General features: G+C 42.5%; 2 protein-coding genes across 2 annotated transcripts; one reads left to right on the forward strand and one right to left on the reverse strand.

Annotated features, from left to right (window-relative positions):
* Positions 1 to 3,518: 3,518 nt before the first annotated feature.
* LOC125578143 lies at positions 3,519 to 4,568 on the reverse strand. Its single transcript, XM_048740450.1, has one exon. The coding sequence runs from the start codon at positions 4,566 to 4,568 to the stop codon at positions 3,519 to 3,521; it is 1,050 nt and encodes a 349-aa protein (XP_048596407.1).
* A 2,407-nt stretch (positions 4,569 to 6,975) lies between these two features.
* On the forward strand, positions 6,976 to 10,309 carry LOC125578144. The gene is made up of 3 exons (XM_048740451.1): positions 6,976 to 8,444; positions 8,548 to 9,362; positions 9,549 to 10,309. The coding sequence occupies exons 1-3, from the start codon at positions 6,976 to 6,978 to the stop codon at positions 10,307 to 10,309; spliced, it is 3,045 nt and encodes a 1,014-aa protein (XP_048596408.1).
* Positions 10,310 to 20,357: the final 10,048 nt, after the last annotated feature.

Below are 20,357 nucleotides of genomic sequence, written 5' to 3' on the forward strand. Positions count from 1 at the left end.
ATCTCCTTAGCGGGGTTGGTAAGAGCAAACTTACCTGCTTCCGGCTGTGCAGTATCGATCGATGTTGGCAGCTCCGTATCGGTCGATTCTTCTGACTCAACGTTGCTCGATGGAAATGTGTCTCCGTCGATCGATGGTTGGTCGCGCTCTGTGTTCTCCATTCTTTGTGTCTGCGTAACATATTAAGAAAGAAAACTTTAGCAAGTTTTTTCGTATCAAGTCTATACTATATTCTAAATTAAATCTGATGGTAATAAAAAAGAGTCTCCGGCAACGGCGCCAAATTTGATATCACTCAAATTACCCTAAAGAGTGTTACTCTCATCAAAAGAGGTTCAGATGTAGTACTTAGGGATCGAATCCACAGACACTCTAGGATTACTCAACAGACTTAAATAATTAGAAATGAAGATAGACTAAAAGGTTTTAATAGTTTTAAAAGCAGTAAATCGAAAATAATAGTGAAACGATAGATTGAATTGAAGTGGTTTCAAGAATGGGAAAGCAGCTAGATTTAGGTAAATCTCAGGTATGAAATGTATGCACTTAGTTTAGACTAAAGGGTTTGATAGTTTTTGAACTAAACAACGATTTAACCAGATAGGTTATATTCTCTAGATCTCGGATCTCAACTGTCGTATTTTAATCTCGAGAGAGTGTCGATCGATGTGACTTGATGTACATCGACCGATACACCTTTGTAACGATCGATCGACAAAACGATAGTTCCATCGATCGATGTTTATTCTAGCGAGCTTTAATAACCACCGATGCGTCATTGGTAGGAGAAGCTACTGCTTCGACCCATTTGGATACGTAGTCTACATCGACCAGTATATATTTGTTTCCATATGAAAACGGGAAGGGTCCCATAAAATCTATTCCCCAGCAATCAAAGACTTCGACTTCAAGAATAAACTTCTGTTTCATTTCGTGTCTTTTGCTGATTTTTCCACGTCTTTGGCATCTGTCACATTGGGTTATAAATGTGTGGACATCGCGAAAAGTGGTCGGCCACCAAAATCCTGCTTGGAGAATTTTCGAAACCGTTTTAAAGGTAGCGAAATGTCATGCATAATCAGCTCCGTGACAATGGTAAATAATGTCTGGAATCTCAGCTTCTGATACACATCGTGTATATATGCCATCAGAACAATGCTTATAGAGGTAAGGTTCATCCTAATGATAGCGTCTTACTTCTCTGAAAAATTTCTTCCTCATATATCCCTTGAGTTCGTCTGGCTCAACCTCAGCTGCCAAATCGTTAACTATGTCGGCATACCAGGGTCGGTTATCCGAGTTTCTATCAATCGCGTCTACTTTCCGTTGTGATAATTCCTCAGGTGTAAGATTAATCTCATCACCGGAAACATTAACTTGTAAATTGAAGTTGATTTTAATAGACGGGGGTTCGTGATCTTGGTTATTGGAGAGTTGAGAAGTTACATCCGTCTCGTCATTAATCGATGTATCACTACGTGAATCGACCGATATGCCATCTCTCTCATCGATCGATAGATCTTCAGATGTGAGAGATATTTGACCGACAAAGGATGTATCTATGTGTGCAACATTCTCTGTGGGAAAGAAATCGTCTATAGGGACATCATCCTCTATTCTTATCCGGGAAAGATGGTCAGCGACTCCATTATCTACTCCTCTCTTATCCTTAATCTCAATGTCAAACTCTTGGAGTAGTAGAATCCAGCGTATGAGTCGACGTTTAGCATCTTTCTTTTGCATTAAATATTTGATGACAGCGTGATCAGTGTGAACTATCACTCGTGAGCCAATCAAGTATTGACGGAATTTTTCAAAAGCGTAAACTACAGCTAATAGTTCCTTTTCTGTTGTTGCGTAATTCTGTTGCGCTTCATCAAGCGTGTGGCTGGCGTAGTAAATGGCATGTAGCTTTTTGTCTTTCCTTTGGCCTAAAACTGCTCCAATTGCGAAATCGCTCGCATCGCACATGATTTCGAAAGGAAGATTCCAGTCGGGGGCTTGTACGACGGGGGCTGTGATAAGGGATTTCTTTAAAATCTTCAAAAGCTTTCATGCATTCCGGGGTAAAATCGAATTTAATATCCTTGCATAATAGGTTATTTAAAGGTCTAGCGATTTTGCTGAAGTCCAGTATAAATCTCCTGTAAAATCCGGCGTGTCCGAGAAAACTTCGCACGTCTTTAACAGTTTTGGGTGGAGGTAAACTGGTCATTACTTCAATCTTAGCTCTATCTACCTCTATACCAGCGGCGGAAACCTTATGTCCTAACACTATTCCATCGTCAACCATGAAATGGCATTTTTCCCAGTTTAGAACAAGGTTCTTTTCTTTGCAACTTTCCAATACCTTGCATAAATTGTCGAGGCAACTCTTAAAATCTGATCCATAGACTGAAAAGTCATCCATGAATACTTCCATGAAGTCCTCGATCATATCCGTAAAGATTGACATCATACAACGTTGGAAAGTGGCGGGGGCGTTACATAGACCAAATGGCATTCTGCGATATGCAAAAGTTCCATAGGGGCATGTAAACGTTGTCTTTTCTTGATCATCCAGGTGTATAGGAATTTGGAAAAATCCGGAATATCCATCAAGAAAACAGTAATACTGGTGATTAACTAATCTCTCCAGCATCTGATCAATAAAGGGAAGGGAAAAATGGTCTTTCCTAGTAGCGGCATTCAATTTCCTATAAGCAATACACATCCGATGACCAGTAACGGTACGAGTCAGAATGAGTTCGTCCTTTTCATTCTTCACTACAGTGATACCTCCCTTTTTGGGTACAAGATGTACGGGGCTTACCCATTTGCTATCCGAAATAGAGTAAATAACTCCAGCATCAAGGAGTTTCATAATTTCCTTTTGGACTACTTCCTTCAGATTCGGATTTAATCTCCTTTGCTGCTCTATTGACGTTTTAGCGTCATCTTCCAAGTTGATTCGATGCATGCAAAGATCGGGAGAGATTCCAGGAATGTCATCGAGAGAATATTTGACCGCTTTCCTGTACTTGCGTAATTTATTTAGCAATAAAGCAAGTTCTCCGCTAGTGAGATTGGCGTTGACGATAACAGGGTAGGATTGGTCATAAAGGTAAGCGTACTTAAGACCGCTGAGTAGAGGTTTTAATTCTACCTTTGGTGCTTTATCTTTAGACCAATTTGATTGCGAGGGAGGTTGTCGATCGACGGTATCTTGAAGGTATCGATCGATGACAACTTCTGAGTCGTCATTTTCTTCTACGTTTGCAACTTCGATGCTAGCGTCCATTAGTCGCATGTAATCGCCTGTCCTATCTGATATGCTGAAAATTTCATTTCCCACGTGGTTAAGGGTGTCTTCTAAGGGGTTGTCTGAACACATGTTTATGAAAGAGTCTTTTTCATCCTCAGAAACGTTTTCCACGTAGAAGGCCTGGTCATCTATTAGGGGTCGCTTAATCAGTTTTTCCATATCAAAAGTCATCGAGATATCCCCTATGTTCAAATTAATTTGTCCTTCTTTAACGTCAATGATTGCTCCAGCTGTAGCTAGGAATGGCCGACCCAGAATGAGGCTTGGGTTCTTGTCTGTATTTCAACACAACAAAATCCGTAGGCACGATGCAATCGTTAATCTTTTTGGGAACATCTTCGAGAATTCCTTCGGGTACCCTAATAGATCTATCAGCTAATACCAGGGTGATCGGAGTTGGCATAAATTCTTTATATCCTAACGTTACTGCAACAGAGTAAGGCATAAGGTTCACGCTAGAGCCGAGGTCACATAATGATCTAGGAAAGCGCGTGTTTTCTATTTTATAATCTAGGACAAAACTACCAGGATCTGGTCTCTTTGTTGGAGTTTCTCCTTTAATCATAGCATTTACTTGTTCTGAAATCATCATAACGCTATGTTCTGCAATTGGGTAGTTTGGAGATGTCATGTCCTTTATATACTTCTTAATCGAAGGTGCTATTTTTATAGCATCACTAAGGGACATCTCAACAGAAATCTTATCTAAGGCTTTCTTGCAGATCGCGTTCTCTAATGATTTCTTAGTTTGCGTTTTAGGAGGAAAAGGGGGTAAAATTCTATAGACTCTTTCAATTATGGGTTCGGGTTGAGCAGACTGTTGATCGACGGGTTTTTCAGGTTGTCGATCGATGGTAGGTCTTTCAGGTCGATCGATGTCAGTTCCGTACTGTCGATCGATTTCGTCCTCAATCTCCGTATCTTCTTCTAATTCTAAGTCTATTGCCTTTTCCTTTGCCTTTTCAGGGGTGGTCTTCCGGTTCTCTTGAGATGGTTTTGGGTCAAGATCGTTAAGAAGAATAGGATGAGAGTTGCTTTTTCCGGTCTTGTCAGTGTCGTCAGGTTTTCCAACATCTGTGTTATTCCTCGTATCTGCTGCGAGGTTTTTCCCGCTGCGCAGCATTACGGCACTGACTTGACGTCTCGGGTTTAAATCAGTTTTTCCGGGAAGACATCCAGCATCTCTTTTTATGGCAGTTGCAATCTCAGCTACTTGACCTTCTAATTTTCGGATTAGTTCTCCCAAAGAATCTGCTTTCTCCATTAATTCTCCGTAAAACATATTTATTTTTCCGTAAAGCTCCGATTTTGTCTTACGGTTACCCGTAAAAGCTTGTCTGATATTGAACCTGTCTCTTCCGGTACGTGATTTTACAGCAGTGTCATAAGCTTGGGTAAAGCTATCGACATGAAGCACATAGTAGGGATCGGAACAGTTCGTTCCTTTATCCAAATAATCATCGGTGTTAGACAAAGCGTTGTCGTCGATCTGGGCTAATTCAGATCGGTGTTTGTTTTGAAGAAAGGAATGAAGGGATTTAAGGGAATTCTTAATTTCTATCAAATCAGAATTGCCTTTTGGACTTGTGCTTTTTCTATCTCTTCATCCATCTTTTCATAGGATCTTCCCGTTGTCATATTCTTGATAAGACGTCTAGCTTCTTCGGGATTCCTAGTGATGAAATTTTCATCACTCGCTGTATCGAGTGTGGTTTTATAGCTCCAGTTAACACCTCCATAAAAGATGTTAAGAAGTTGTGGATCTGAATAACCATGATGGGGAAATTCAAGTTCATAGCCTCTGAATCTTCCCCAGGCGTTTTTAAACGATTCGCGTGGACCTTGGCGAAATGTAGAAATTTGCTTTCTTACTTCCCAGTAGCGTTCATCAATTAAAAATTCTATAAGGAAGGCACTTCTAATCTCTTCCCAACAGGTGAGTGATCCTGCTGCCAAACAGTTTAACCACCTGAGGGCTTCTCCTTCTAGGGAAAATGAGAATAGTTTGCAACAATCATATTCATCTGGTTTTAATTCTTCCAAAGTTTCAATATGATCTTGTGGGTGCTCTGGGAGGGATCCACGGAATGGGTTTTGACGAACCATACTGATGTGCCCCAGTCTATGGACCAGACCGATCAGAACGTTCCAGACGTCCCAGCTGAGGTTCATCCTACCGATCAGATCAGACAGATCCACAGGGCCGTCTATCGGCTCGACCCGCGAACGTCCGGATTGGAGCTTCGTCCAGATCCTCGACCAGATGCTCGAACTGACCGAACTGAAGCCCGTCTCTCCCGGCCAACTCGACAAGCCAAGACTGATAGCCAAGCCAGACTTGACTTGGATCATGCCAGACTTGAGAATGATCATGCCAGACTTGAGAATGATCATGCCAGACTTGAGAAAGATCATGCCAGACTTGACTTGGATCATGAGGTTTCACACAATGATCAAGACTTCTCTCTTTTAGCTCGATTGGCTCGTACCGCATGTACCGACGACCGTGCTGATGATCTCTCTACCTTGTTTGATCCAATCATGGACTTTTCCTTTGAACATTTCTCTAAGGCAAGGATCCTTATGCTATCAGAAGACTTGGGTTTTGTTGGAACGCAACTTGTCCGATCAGAACGCCCCACGGCCTTAGCAGAACGTCCTGCGGCCCTTGCTGATCGTCCCGCCAATGTGACTGTCCTTACCGCCTTGGACTTAGCCGGTTCAGATGCATCTGGATGGAAGCCGATCAGTCACATTAATTAATCTTGTCTTTATTTTCGTTCAATGACTAGATCTAGATCTACTTTTCATTTAATTCCTAGATCTACAAAACTCTATAAGTATGAAACTCTTTTCATTTGAATAATTAGAAATCGTTTGTCTAAAGTTTGAGTTAAACTCTTTGTTCTTCGTTTAGAAGTTGTTCTTAGTTTCTTGGTGAGTCATATCCAAGTAAACACCCCTCAAACTCGTTGGTCTTGTGAGTCATATCAAGCAATGGTTCGAGATTCTTCTTTTGGTGGTCTTGTGAGTCATATCAAGCATCAACTGAAGTTGGGAATATCGAAGGCCTTTCCGCAACCTTCGTGCGACCCTTCAATCCATTCAGTTCTCCATCCGGAGTTCATATCCAAATCTGATCCATTCGAGTGAGCCGATCTTAGGGTCCTTCAAGTGGTATCAGAGTCACTCGTTTGGTATCTTCTAAATCATTCATCTTTCTCATCTTCCATTTCTAAATCATAAACACTTCTTCATCTATCTATCTTGAATTCGGGCCCCTCATTACCATCCTCTATCTATTAAAAAAAAAAGAAAAGAAAAGAAAGATCTATCTATAAAAAAAAAGAAAAGAATTCGAAAAGTTTGATTTGTGGATTGGTGGTGGAAGAGAAAGCCTGCTGGCTGAGGAGAAATCCAGCCTTTGAGGTGGTTAAAACGGATTCCCAAAACCAAAAATCTTTTATCTTTCTCTCTTTTTAAATTCTCTTGTGTTTGCTTGGATTTTGTCCATTGAGTTTCTTTGAGTTGTTCTTCTTAGAACTTTGAGTGAAAACTTTTTGTGTGACCATCCAAATTCTGAGAGAAACACGTGTGTGGGTGAGGATCAAACACTTGAGAGAGTGAGGATTTTTATCTAACGTTTTGGTGTTTAAGAAATTTTAGGAACCATGAGTAGTGATGATGAACGGAACCGTCCTGGAAACTCAGTTGCCGGATTGTCTAACCTTCAAATGCGTGCTTTGAATGATTCTAAGTCTAATATGTTGAACGTAGGTTTAGATCAGATCCATCAGAGGCTTGATGAGCTCCAGGCCAGCCAAGCTCCTTCTAGAGCCGGAGCAAGAAGAGACCGTCCGCGTAGGAACACTCGGTCTGACGATGAGATCCGAGAGGAGGATGATCAAGAGGACGAGGCCAGATCAGCATACCGTCCAAGAAGAGGTCCTAGAACCCGAGATCCAGGTGATGCCAATCCTTTTGCTAGAAATGAACGTACTAATGATAGCCTAAGTGGATTGAAACTAAAAATCCCACCTTTTGAGGGTAAAAATGATCCTGATATTTTTCTTGAATGGGAAAGAAAAATTGAATATGTCTTTGATTGTCAAAACATTTCTGAACTTAAGAAAGTTAGACTAGCTGTTACTGAATTCTCTGGCTATGCTATTAATTGGTATGATCAAGTTGCGACCCTTAGGAGGAGAACAGGTGAGAGACCGATTGAGACATGGGATGAGTTTTCCATGCTGATGAGGAGACGATTTGTTCCTGCTCATTATCACCGAGACCTCCACCAGAAACTCAGACGCTTGCTTCAAGGCACTAAGTCCGTGGAAGACTACCACCAGGAGATGGAAACTTTGATGATCAAGGCTGATGTAGACGAGCCCAGGGACGCCACTATGGCTAGGTTCCTCTCTGGGCTTAACCGAGACATCCAAGACCGTATGGAGCTTCAAGAGTATGGTAGTGTGGAACAGATGCTACACAAGGCCATCTTGATCGAGCAACAAGTTAAAAGGAAGAGTTTCTCAAAGCCGGCCATTACCTCTAAACCGGCCTACTCTCCTAGACCGGCTTTTGCTCCTAAGCCAAGCTACCAAGACAAAGGTAAGTCTTCTTCCACAACACATAATGCTTTTAAAACTGATGTCCCTGCTCGTGATGACAAAGGAAAGGCAGTTGATACTTCTGGCCGAGCAAGAGACATTAGGTGTTTCAAATGTCAAGGTCTAGGACATTTTGCCAAAAACTGTCCCAACCAACGAGTGATGATTCTTACCGAGAATGGAGACGTTGAATCTGAGGATGAGCAGGAGAACAAAGAAGATCTTCGTCCTATCTTTGATGAAGAGGACGAGTCCTTTGGATATCCGCATCAAGGGCCACTACTCGTTGCTAGGAAAGGCATGGTCGAGTCTATTTTCGATGAGACGGACGACCGCTTGGTCGATGGTTCCGACCCAGCCTTTGATGATGAGTCCGACCCGATCTATGATGAGGAGCCTTGCTTCGACTATCCAGCTCATGGTCTTCTACTTGTCACAAGAAGAACTCTGAGTGTCCAACCCAAAAACAATGAAAAGGAACAAAGGGAGAATCTCTTTCATTCTCGATGTTTAGTTTTTCTGAAAAGGTTTGCTCTTTGATTATTGATGGTGGGAGTTGTACTAATGTTGCTAGTGACACTCTTTTCAGGAAACTAGGACTTGTACTCGGCCTCTCTCTCGTCCTTTCAGGTTGGAATGGCTAAACGAGGCTGGAGAACAGTATGTGAAAGAGCAAGTCACTGTCCCTATTACCATTGGCCGATATGAGGACAAGGTCGTTTGCAACGTTCTTCCTATGGACGCATGCCACATTCTCTTGGGCCGGCCATGGCAATTTGATAAAAGAGCCGTGCATGATGGCTTCACAAACCGACACTCCTTTGATCATAAAGGGAAGAAGATCACGCTTGTTCCTTTGACACCTTTGGAAGTTCATCAAGATCAGATCCAGCTCAAGAGGAACCGTGACAAGGAAACCAAGCCAGATGAACCTGAATCATCCCAACGGAACTCCAATTTCTATATCAAACAAAGTCAGGTCAAGAGATCTCTTTACTCTCAAAAGCCATTTCTTTTACTTGTGTACAAAGAATCTCTTATGGCTTCTTCTTCTGACCTTGCACCGGAGATTCCGAGTGAACTTTTAGATGTTTTGCAGAAGTATTCTGATGTTTTTCCAGATGAGAATCCTAAGGGATTACGCCCAGTACGAGGCATTGAGCATCAGATCGACCTTGTTCCAGGCGCGTCTTTACCAAACCGGCCAGCTTACCGTACCAATCCGGTAGAGACCAAAGAACTTCAGAAACAGATTGGTGACCTTCTTGAGAAAGGCTACATCCGGGAAAGCCTCAGTCCTTGTGCCGTTCCTGTCCTTCTCGTGCCCAAAAAGGATGGTTCTTGGCGCATGTGTGTGGACTGCCGTGCCATCAACAACATCACGGTAAAGTATAGGCATCCCATCCCTAGACTAGAAGACATGCTTGATGAGTTGCATGGATCATGTGTCTTTTCTAAAATTGATTTGAAAAGTGGCTATCACCAGATTAGGATGAAGGAAGGTGATGAGTGGAAAACCGCATTTAAAACCAAGTTGGGATTGTATGAATGGCTTGTTATGCCATTTGGTCTTACTAATGCACCTAGCACTTTCATGTGTTTGATGAATCATGTCTTGAGGTCATTCATAGGTCATTTTGATGTTGTCTACTTTGATGACATTCTTGTCTATAGCAAAAACCTTGAAGATCATAAGATGCATCTCAAATCTGTTCTTGAAGTTCTTAGGAAAGAAAAACTCTTTGCCAATCTTGGTAAATGCTCTTTTGGAACAGATCACGTGGTGTTCTTAGGTTTTGTTGTAGGTGCTGATGGACTTAGAGTGGACGAGGAGAAAATCAAAGCCATCCGAGACTGGCCAAGTCCTTCGACCGTGGGCGAGGTAAGAAGCTTTCATGGTCTGGCCGGTTTCTATAGACGGTTTGTTCCGGACTTCAGTTCCATTGCTGCTCCTCTGACTGAAGTGATCAAGAAGAACGTCGGTTTCAAATGGGAACAAGCCCAAGAAAAAGCTTTTCAGATGTTAAAAGTGAAGTTGACTCATGCTCCTTTACTTGTACTTCCTGATTTTTCTAAAACTTTTGAGATTGAATGTGATGCTTCCGGAGTTGGGATTGGTGCTGTCTTAATGCAGGATAGGAAACCCATTGCTTACTTCAGTGAGAAGCTTGGAGGTGCCACACTCAACTACCCCACCTATGACCAGGAGCTATATGCTTTGGTGAGAGCTCTCCAAACGTGGCAACACTATCTTTGGCCTAAGGAGTTTGTTATCCACACGGACCACCAGTCCAAGAGACACGCATGTTGGGTTGAGTTCATTGAGACATTTCCTTATGTTATCAAGTACAAGCAAGGTAAGGAAAATGTTGTGGCTGATGCTTTGTCCTGAAGGTATACTCTTCTTTCAGCCCTTGAAACTAAACTACTTGGTTTTGAATTTATCAAAGACTTGTATGTGACTGATCCGGATTTCAAAAAAATATTTCAGAAAAGTTCCAAAGTGGCTTATGGAAAATACTATCAAAGTTCTGGATTTTTGTTCTTTGATAACCGCTTGTGTGTGCCCCAATGTTCTTTGAGGGAGTTTTTTCTCAGGGAATCTCATGGAGGAGGTCTTATGGGACACTTTGGAGTCAAGAAGACATACAAGACGGTTTATGATCACTTCTACTGGCCAAGCTTGATGAAGGACGTTGAGAGGATTTGTGGCCGATGTGTGATATGTAAGAAATCCAAAACCAAGACATCTAATCACGGTTTGTATTCGGCTCTACCCATTCCTTCTCATCCCTGGGTAGATATTTCTATGGATTTTGTTCTTGGTTTGCCTAGGACTAAAACTGGCCGAGACTCTATCTTTGTGGTTGTGGATAGGTTTTCAAAAATGGTTCATTTCATTCCATGTCATAAAACTGATGATGCTGTGCAAGTTGCTGAATTGTTCTTTAGGAAAATTGTTAGATTGCATGGTATGCCTAAGACCATTGTCTCTGATCGTGATGCTAAGTTACTTAGCTATTTTTGGAAAACTTTGTGGTCTAAATTAGGAACCAGATTGATGTTCTCTACGACTTGTCACCCACAAACTGATGGTCAAACTGAAGTAGTGAATAGAACTTTGTCTGCATTGCTTAGATCATTGGTTAAGAAAAACCTTAAGCATTGGGAAGAATGTTTGCCTCATGTTGAGTTTGCTTATAACCATGCTATGCATTCTGCTACTAAGTTCTCTCCTTTTGAAGTCGTTTATGGCTTTAATCCCTTATCTCCACTTGATCTTTTGCCTTTACCTTTGAGTGAAAGAGTTAGCACAGATGGCAAAAGGAAAGCAGACACTATCAAGAAGTTACATGAGCAGGTTCATGCAAACATTGCAGCCAAAACCGAAGGGTACAAAAGATATGCCAATAGGAAGAGAAAGGAGGTGATCTTTGAGGAGGGTGATCTTGTTTGGGTTCACTTGAGTAAGGAACGGTTTCCAGAAGAAAGAAAGTCTAAACTTATGCCTCGAGTCGATGGTCCATTTCAGATCCTTAGAAAGATCAATGACAATGCCTATCAGCTTGATTTGCAAGGTAAGTATGATATTTCTTCAAGCTTTAATGTGTCTGATCTTTCTCCTTTTCTTGTAGATGATCCAGATTTGTGGACAAATCCTTTTAAAGAAGGAGGTAATGATGTGCCCCAGTCTATGGACCAGACCGATCAGAACGTTCCAGACGTCCCAGCTGAGGTTCATCCTACCAATCAGATCAGACAGATCCATAGGGCCGTCTATTGGCTCGACCCGCGAACGTCCGGATTGGAGCTTCGTCCAGATCCTCGACCAGATGCTCGAACTGACCGAACTGAAGCCCGTCTCTCCCGGCCAACTCGACAAGCCAAGACTGATAGCCAAGCCAGACTTGACTTGGATCATGCCAGACTTGAGAATGATCATGCCAGACTTGAGAAAGATCATGCCAGACTTGAGAAAGATCATGCCAGACTTGACTTGGATCATGAGGTTTCACACAATGATCGAGACTTCTCTCTTTTAGCTCGATTGGCTCGTACCGCATGTACCGACGACCGTGCTGATGATCTCTCTACCTTGTTTGATCCAATCATGGACTTTTCCTTTGAACATTTCTCTTAGCCAAGGATCCTTAAGCTATCAGAAGACTTGGGTTTTGTTGGAACGCAACTTGTCCGATCAGAACGCCCCACGGCCTTAGCAGAACGTCCTGCGGCCCTTGCTGATCGTCCCGCCAATGTGACTGTCCTTACCGCCTTGGACTTAGCCGGTTCAGATGCATCTGGATGGAAGCCGATCAGTCACATTAATTAATCTTGTCTTTATTTTCGTTCAATGACTAGATCTTGATCTAGATCTACTTTTCATTTAATTCCTAGATCTACAAAACTCTATAAGTATGAAACTCTTTTCATTTGAATAATTAGAAATCGTTTGTCTAAAGTTTGAGTTAAACTCTTTGTTCTTCGTTTAGAAGTTGTTCTTAGTTTCTTGGTGAGTCATATCCAAGTAAACACCCCTCAAACTCGTTGATCTTGTGAGTCATATCAAGCAACGGTTCGAGATTCTTCTTTTGGTGGTCTTGTGAGTCATATCAAGCATCAACTGAAGTTGGGAATATCGAAGGCCTTTCCGCAACCTTCGTGCGACCCTTCAATCCATTCAGTTCTCCATCCGGAGTTCATATCCAAATCTGATCCATTCAAGTGAGCCGATCTTAGGGTCCTTCACATACGGTAGTAATCTGCGTTAAACTTAGATTTCTTGGTATCGTCTCCTGGTATTTTGATAGCGGACCTATTGGAATAGGTCTTACCAGGATCAAGGTAGTCTTGTATGGACAATTTTATATCTTCACCTTTAGTTAAGGTTGAATTTTCCTTAACAGGGATTTCAGTTCCCTGTTTAGTTTGGCTAGCTTCATTGCTCGTTTGACCATTTAGTTCAGTTTGGACTACTTTCTCATTAGCGGGCTTGGTAAGAGGAAACTTACCTGCTTCCGGCTGGGCAGTATCGATCGATGTTGGCAGCTCCGTATTGGTCGATTCTTCTGACTCAACGTCGCTCGATGGAAACGTGTCTCCGGCGATCGATGGTTGGTCGCGCTCTGTGTTCTCCATTCTTTGTGTCTGCGTAACATATTAAGAAAGAAAACGTTAGCAAGTTTTTTCGTAACAAGTCTATACTAAATTCTAAATTAAAACTAATGGTAATAAGAAAGAGTCCCCGGCAACGGTGCCAAATTTGATATCACTCAAATTACCCTAAAGAGTGTTATTCTCATCAAAAGAGGTTCAGATGTAGTACTTAGGGATCGAATCCACAGAGACTCTAGGATTACTCAACAGAGTTAAATAATTAAAAATGAAGATAGACTAAAAGGTTTTAATAGTTTTAAAAGCAGTAAATCGAAAATAATAGTGAAACGATAGATTGAATTGAAGTGGTTTCAAGAATGGGAAAGCAACTAGATTCAGGTAAATCTCAGGTCTGAAATGTATGCACTTAGTTTAGACTAAAGGGTTTGATGGTTTTTGAACTAAACAACGATTTAACCGGATAGGTTATATTCGCTAGATCTCGATTCTCAACTGTCGTATTTTAATCTCGAGGGAGTGTCGATCGATGTGACTTGATGTACATCGACCGATACACCTTTGTAACGATCGATCGACAAAACGATAGTTGTGTCGATCGATGGTTATTCTAGCGAGCTTTGCGAACGGGTTTAACTTGTTCTCTAACCTTCTCAGACCAACTGTCGTTGCGCCTGAATTAGTTAGATCACGCAAGTAGGTTCAGGTATTGAGGGGAAATGGTTAGTTGGACTCAATTAATCCTAAGATCTAAAATGAAGGTGATCAATCTCAATTTTAGCATTAAGTTCACAAGCAATGAAAGAACAATCAAAACACCTTTTTAATAGTCATATTAGCAGTACATAATTTCAACCATGGTGAGAAACCTAAATCTAACAATTGGTTTACTCAAACATATTCATGAGAGACAAAGTCATGATGGTGTGAAATAAACTCAAATGAAACATAGAACACAAATAGATAGAGTAATAGAAATAAAGGAGTTCAAGATCTTCTCTGTTTTGTAGTCTCAAATCTATCTCTCCAATCCTAAGCTCTTCTAATGGTAGCCAAAATGCTCCTTCTCCAAACTAGGTCTTTTTGCAAGTGCCTGCCTAAAATGATACAAAACCCTAGTACATATAGCCTAACAGGCGGCTAGGGAATTAAGTTGCAAATAATAGATCTTCTGGGAAATGAAATCTTTTAATTTGCGATCTCATTCGTGTGACTGGGCATCGATCGATGCACATGTATGTTTTTCGATTGATGGTAAGTGATTATGATCGACCGATGTTACTCTTCAAGGGTCGATCAATTTTCCTTGCGTAAAAGCATTCCAAAATGTCCCAAACGTGTCATTTCCTTCCATCAGGTGAATAAACCTGTAATTGCTTTGAAAATACTCTAAAACATGATTAATACATCTTAAAACTCTTATATACCATGTATAAAAACGGGTATATCGAAAGTTTACGATAAAAACCGCAGAAATATCGCTTTTATCGAAAGAAGTCGTAATAAACGCTTCAAGTCGAAAGACGGCCCAAAGGGACCTAAGACATGATTCGAAGCCCAACTTACGATTTCTTAGCCCGTAAACCGTAGAATGGTTTACGTTTGGTTCGCAAGGAAAGATAAATGTCAAGTTTCCGCGGATAAATACGAAATTTTGAAGATAATTACAAAGATCGGGAAAATGGAATATCTCAATTTTTATGCTATGACGGCTTAAGGGTAGAAGGGGAAAAGCATAAACCAACCTAGGAGCGAGTATATAAGGAGTCATAGGCGAGAGGTGATATCACTCAAATTACCCTAAAGAGTGTTACTCTCATCAAAAGAGGTCGAGTTATAGTACTTAGGGATCAAATCCACAAGGAGCTAGGGAACCGATTAGATCTAAACAATTTATAATAAACTAGGCTAATAGATTATAAAGCAGTAAAATAGCAATTAAATAAACAAAGCAGTAAACAAGTTGAACAAGTCAATTGTTCAGCTTGGCAAGGGTTGTTCGATGGAAGGATGGTTGCTAGATCTAGGGTTTCTATTCAGGTGTTGGAGATTATAATTCCGATAGGTACCTATTTGTTGCACACATGATATGTTAGAGCTTAACCGCTTAACTCAGTGATCAGCTGTCGCATGTTTCACTGGTTAACTCGCTAGATTTCGTGTCTCAACGGTTAGTATCTTGATCACGCAAGAGTGTCGACCGATGGTCCTATTGGGACATCGACCGATACACCTTTACCTACGTCGACCGATAGTCAGTTGAGGACATAGATCGACGGGTTCTAGCCAGGCCTATGCGCGAGATGATTTTCCCTATTAGGATGCTAAATTGGCGGTTAGCCCTCTCTAGCAATCCTAATATGATAGATAGATGTCAGGATGGGATAACAAGGATGCTTGTGTATGCAATCTTATGATCAATATTCTAGTTAATTACTCTAGAACAAGCAATAAGTATAGATCTATCATGAATATCACAACAAGGCAGATCTATAGTGTGGGGCTAATCCCACAAACCTATCTGAACCATTGATCTAACAGGTGGATCTACTCAGACATGAAAACAGAAATCATAGATGAATAGATAGAAAAACTGAAATGAAATAGATAAATAAAACCAAAGGAGTTCCAGGAGGACTCTGATAGGAGTTCCTCCCTTCTCTCCTAACAAAACTATGAATCAAAGAAAGTGTGTAAAAAAGCGTAGCCGTCAACAATGGCTTACAAATAACATAAATAGGGTTTCTAGTCGTTCAAGGGCATTCTGGTAATTTGTGGTTACTTATGGGCTTCACGCAGTCATAAAATATGCAAGGCCCACGATCTGGGATCTCCATCGATCGACGTGCAGAATGCTGCATCGATCGACGTGCATTCTTCTTCTCTGCAGCTTCCTCTCGCGAGGCAGACTGACCACTCTTCAGTAAAACGGGCATAACTTCTGCTACAGGATGCTGATTGACCTGAGACCGGTGGCATTGGAAAGCTAACTCAAAGATAATATAGGCTCAATTTAACGGTCGGAAGGTCTCCATCCATAGCTAAACATCTGATGCGTCTGTGCAACTATGCACCTCCAAAGGCTCCAAAAGACTCCAAAATCACCATATTTCTCTTAAACGTCTCTGAACCTGTAAATACTCTAAATAGACTCCAAAACATAATAATTGTATCTTAAAACACTTATAGACCATGATTAAAAATGGGTAAAATATATGGTATATCAAGAGGCTTGGGAGAGACTTTTTCATAGCAAACTTAGCACTTAGAGCAATTATGCAACTTTTCGTTTTTGTTATTTCGAGCTGCGACTCAATTAGGTTTAGCCGTCTTAGGGTTGCTAGAACTAGGAATCTCGCCGACAGCTCTCGAGCCCAGGCTTATAACTTGTTGTAAACGCTCATACGCAAATTCGGAATAAGACTTCTCTTTACTCTCTTTTTATGATTTTTATACTTTGTCGTTGTTATCTCGTGTTCTGATTGCTTAGCGTGTGGTATTAGCAGATATCCGGGACCTCTGGGAAATTAGGGTTTTTTCTAGTTTCCTAATTTATACGGAAATCGACAGTGCAAATTTCAGTTCCCACAACCACGTTGGCTAGCCATTTTGGATATTGCACTTCTCGGATGAATCCCGCCTCCAATAGGTTCATGACCTCTTCGTTGATTATAATGTCTCTTTCCGGAGCGAACTTTCTTCGCTTCTGTCTTGTAGGTTGGTATGAGGGATCCACCTGCAGCTGATGCATAATGATCTTGGGATCGATCCTGGGCTTGTCCAAGTGGGACCACGCGAAACAATCGGAATTGGACCTGAGAAAATCTACTAGCCTTCTTCTTATTCCCTCGGAAAGCTTGGAGCCGATCCTGAGGTTACAAGTTGAGTCGCCTTCGACTAGGGGTACGTCATCCATATCTTTGACGTCTGGCTCCTCTGTATGCAGAACTCGTGAATTGATTTGCGTGGGTGTTGCGGTCTTAATTTGTTTCTTTAGAGCGACCTGGTAGCAGTGGCGGGCGGCTTCCTGATCTCCTCTAATCGCCCTAACGCCCCAAGGAGTGGGGAATTTTATTGTCTGATGGAGAGTCGATGGAATTGCCCCCATTCCATGAATCCACGCTCGGCCCAAGATCACGTTGTAAGAGGAATGACAGTTGACGACCAGGAGCCTAGTGGGTAGGCTGACCCCTTCAGCATGGATAGGGAGGATGACCTCTCTTGTTGTTTGTTTGACCTCCCCGCTGAATCCGACAAGGGGGAATGTTTTATGTATCAGGACTTCCTCCTCCAGCCATAGACCTTGGTATGCGGTCTGGAAGATTATATTACTGGAGCTGCCGCTGTCCACCAGTATTCTTTTAACCAGACAGTTTGCTATATTAAGCGAGATGACGAGGGCATCATGGTGTGGCACCAAGACTCCCTCTCGTTCATCGGCGGTGAAAGTTATTTTGTCGGTCTCGGGACATTCTAACTTGACCTTCGGAGTTGCCCCATACGTCGTGGGCGTTATCCTGAATGGCGGCATGGTTTACTCTGCACGCCTCTGGTTCTTCAGATACGACGTTGATCGTCCTGCCTCGTATGTTGGGGAAAAATATCCCGGTATTATTTCTCCCAGCCTCCAGGCAGGACTCAGATCCCCGGATCCCTAGTAAACGAGTTCCCCGGGTCCCCCCCAGAGGGAACCCTAGGCTCGGTCCCTGGACCCTGCTCCCTTCAAATAAATGAAAAACTTCCGACAAGGAGAACCTTCCATATTTCCGAATATGGAAGCGTTTAACCTAATGAAAACGACTTCTAGATGACTATAAGCAGGGGATCGAGACCTTTTGCTGGGAGATTATACTTAGGCGGCTAGGGTTAGGGTTAGGGTTCATACGAATATACTAATCCTTGCTTGTTCTATGTAATAAAGATCTCTTCAAGTCTATATTCTCTTCAATCTCTCAAAATCCTCACGAAATACTCTTAAACCTACCCAACAAGTCAACTTGTCCAATCGTTCCGTAGTACTCACAAAGATCCTACCTCAAGATCGGGTCCAAGGTCTCCGAAGGATTAAGAAGAAGAATGGTATACTTCCTCCGGTCCAATTCTGACTGTTTCGCATGGTCACACCTAGACATGCCGGGGATCGATCCCGAGCCCACTAGAGCCCCGTGCTCCCAAGGCTACGTGCCCATTAGTCCATGTGCCCACTAGAGTCCCGTGCTCCCTAGGCTACGTGCCCATTAGGCCATGTGCCTAGTAGAGCCCCGTGCTGTTTAAGCTACGTGCCTCCATCAGGCTCTGCGCCCATCTAGGCTTCGTGCCTCCATATACACGAACTACGAACGGCTTGATCCCTCACTGAAGGGTACATAGGCAATCCCCACTGAAGGATGCAGCTATAAATCCAAACATCTTCCATGGTCCCGTGCATAGATACCCAAGGACCGACCTTGGTATTCGTAACCATCAAGTACAGATCAGGAGGCCCCTAAGGACCGACCTTGGTAGCCGGAACCATCGATCATAGGTCATGAAGACCCCGCGATCTTCACTATCGATAGGCAGCCCCCGCCTAACGACCAATCTTCCCTGCTTCTACTAAGGCACCGATGGCCTATACTGGCCCATACCCATATGGCAATATCCTAATAGCAGGATCTCATGGTTTATCAACTATCGAAGCATGAGATTTTACTAAACGACATGTCTTCTTCCTCCTATCATTCCGTAGAGCTGAGCACGGATCGTTTGTACACAAAAATTCTCTAACAGTTTGGCGCTATAAGGAGGGGCAGTTATATACTACGTGATGATGTGACAGGCGGAAGAGACATTTCATTTGTACCTGCAAAATCTCTCAAACCTAGCTACCAGGGGGCAAGAAACGACACATTCTTACCAGTTCTAAATCTCATGCAACTGGAAACACCTCTTGAAGGGAGGATAACACATTGCTAACAACAGTAGAGGGATCCAATGCAGGAATTACATATGAGTTCCTGCTAGTCCTTGCTGGTTCCGGGTCTCAACCTCAAACACGACCTCTACAATCTTTGGTTCATGCTGGTTCGGGTCTTAACTATATGTCAAGACTTTACAACCTTTGGGCCCAACGCGAGCAGTCATCACCAACATCAAATCAGCGGGTAACCAACTGGCAGATATCCAGCAAGCCCTCAACGCCATCAATCCTTCCAAGCTTACAACTCCGCCACATATGAGAAAGATAAGAGGTCCTCAAGCAGGGCATAACATCTTACGGCCAGGATTACAACTTTGACAAATTCCAAAAGCTGGAAGAGCCAGAAGAGGAGTTCCTGGAAATACTGCAGGCATACCAGATAACCACTAAGAGGTAACTGGAAAGCCACCTCTCTCTTTATGTTTGGGAATCTAAGTTGTAGCAGAATCCTAGATAAGTCTGACAGCTAAGTGGATAGAACGCCTTTAAATACCAATCAAATTCCATTGGAGTCGTTCCGCGAAAGGAACCCTGCCCAAGCGCCGGGAAGACTGCTGCTATACCTCCTGCAAAGGAGCCAGGGAAAATGCTAATACTATATCAAGGAGTGCTGGTCTTCATATCCTCTACTCATTTGGAGAAAATGGGAAAAAAGGAGAAAATGGGAAAAAAGGAACCAGAGAACACATGTTCTCGCTACTATTGATCTAAAAGAAAAAGCCAAACCTCTGGGTTCCGGATCCCAGCTTCCAGGTTCTGGATCCCAGCTTCCAGGTTCCAACCACCTTAATACCGCTTTTCCTGGCAATGTACCCTGATATACCTCTGAAGAAGACACGACCATGAGGAAAGCATGGGAAAATGAGCTAAGCGTTAACCGAAGGGGCAACACACATCAACAAGTCCCATCAACATGCCCATGGCAAAGGAGATTTAAGAAGAGGCGACAAGTCATCGAGTGACGTCCAGAAAACGCCAGGAGTGGCTCGGCCAAGCGGGGGCAGAGGACAGCTTGACGCATCATTAAATGACATCATGAAACACGGAGAGTGGCTCACCCAAGCGGGGGCAGATGGCAGCTAGAACAAGTCACTAAACGACATCTACAAAAGGAGGAGATCCAAGGAATGGGAGCGAAGCAATATGAATGGAAGATCAGCAGCAGGAATGTATTAACTATGTCATAGTATGCAGTAGAAGACATTAATCAATGCGAAGAAGTCCTTAGTCGGGTCGACACAAGTTATCTAAATAACGGGTCCGACTCTTGTCCATTCATGCCTTCGGGTCAATTTTGACTCGGCCATAAAAGGTCATGTCAGCCGCTGCTATCCGAGTTCAAGGATGAATAAATTTTGTTGCTTCC

Source organism: Brassica napus, chromosome A9, assembly GCF_020379485.1.
Source record: "Brassica napus cultivar Da-Ae chromosome A9, Da-Ae, whole genome shotgun sequence".
Classification (NCBI taxonomy): Eukaryota; Viridiplantae; Streptophyta; class Magnoliopsida; order Brassicales; family Brassicaceae; genus Brassica; species Brassica napus.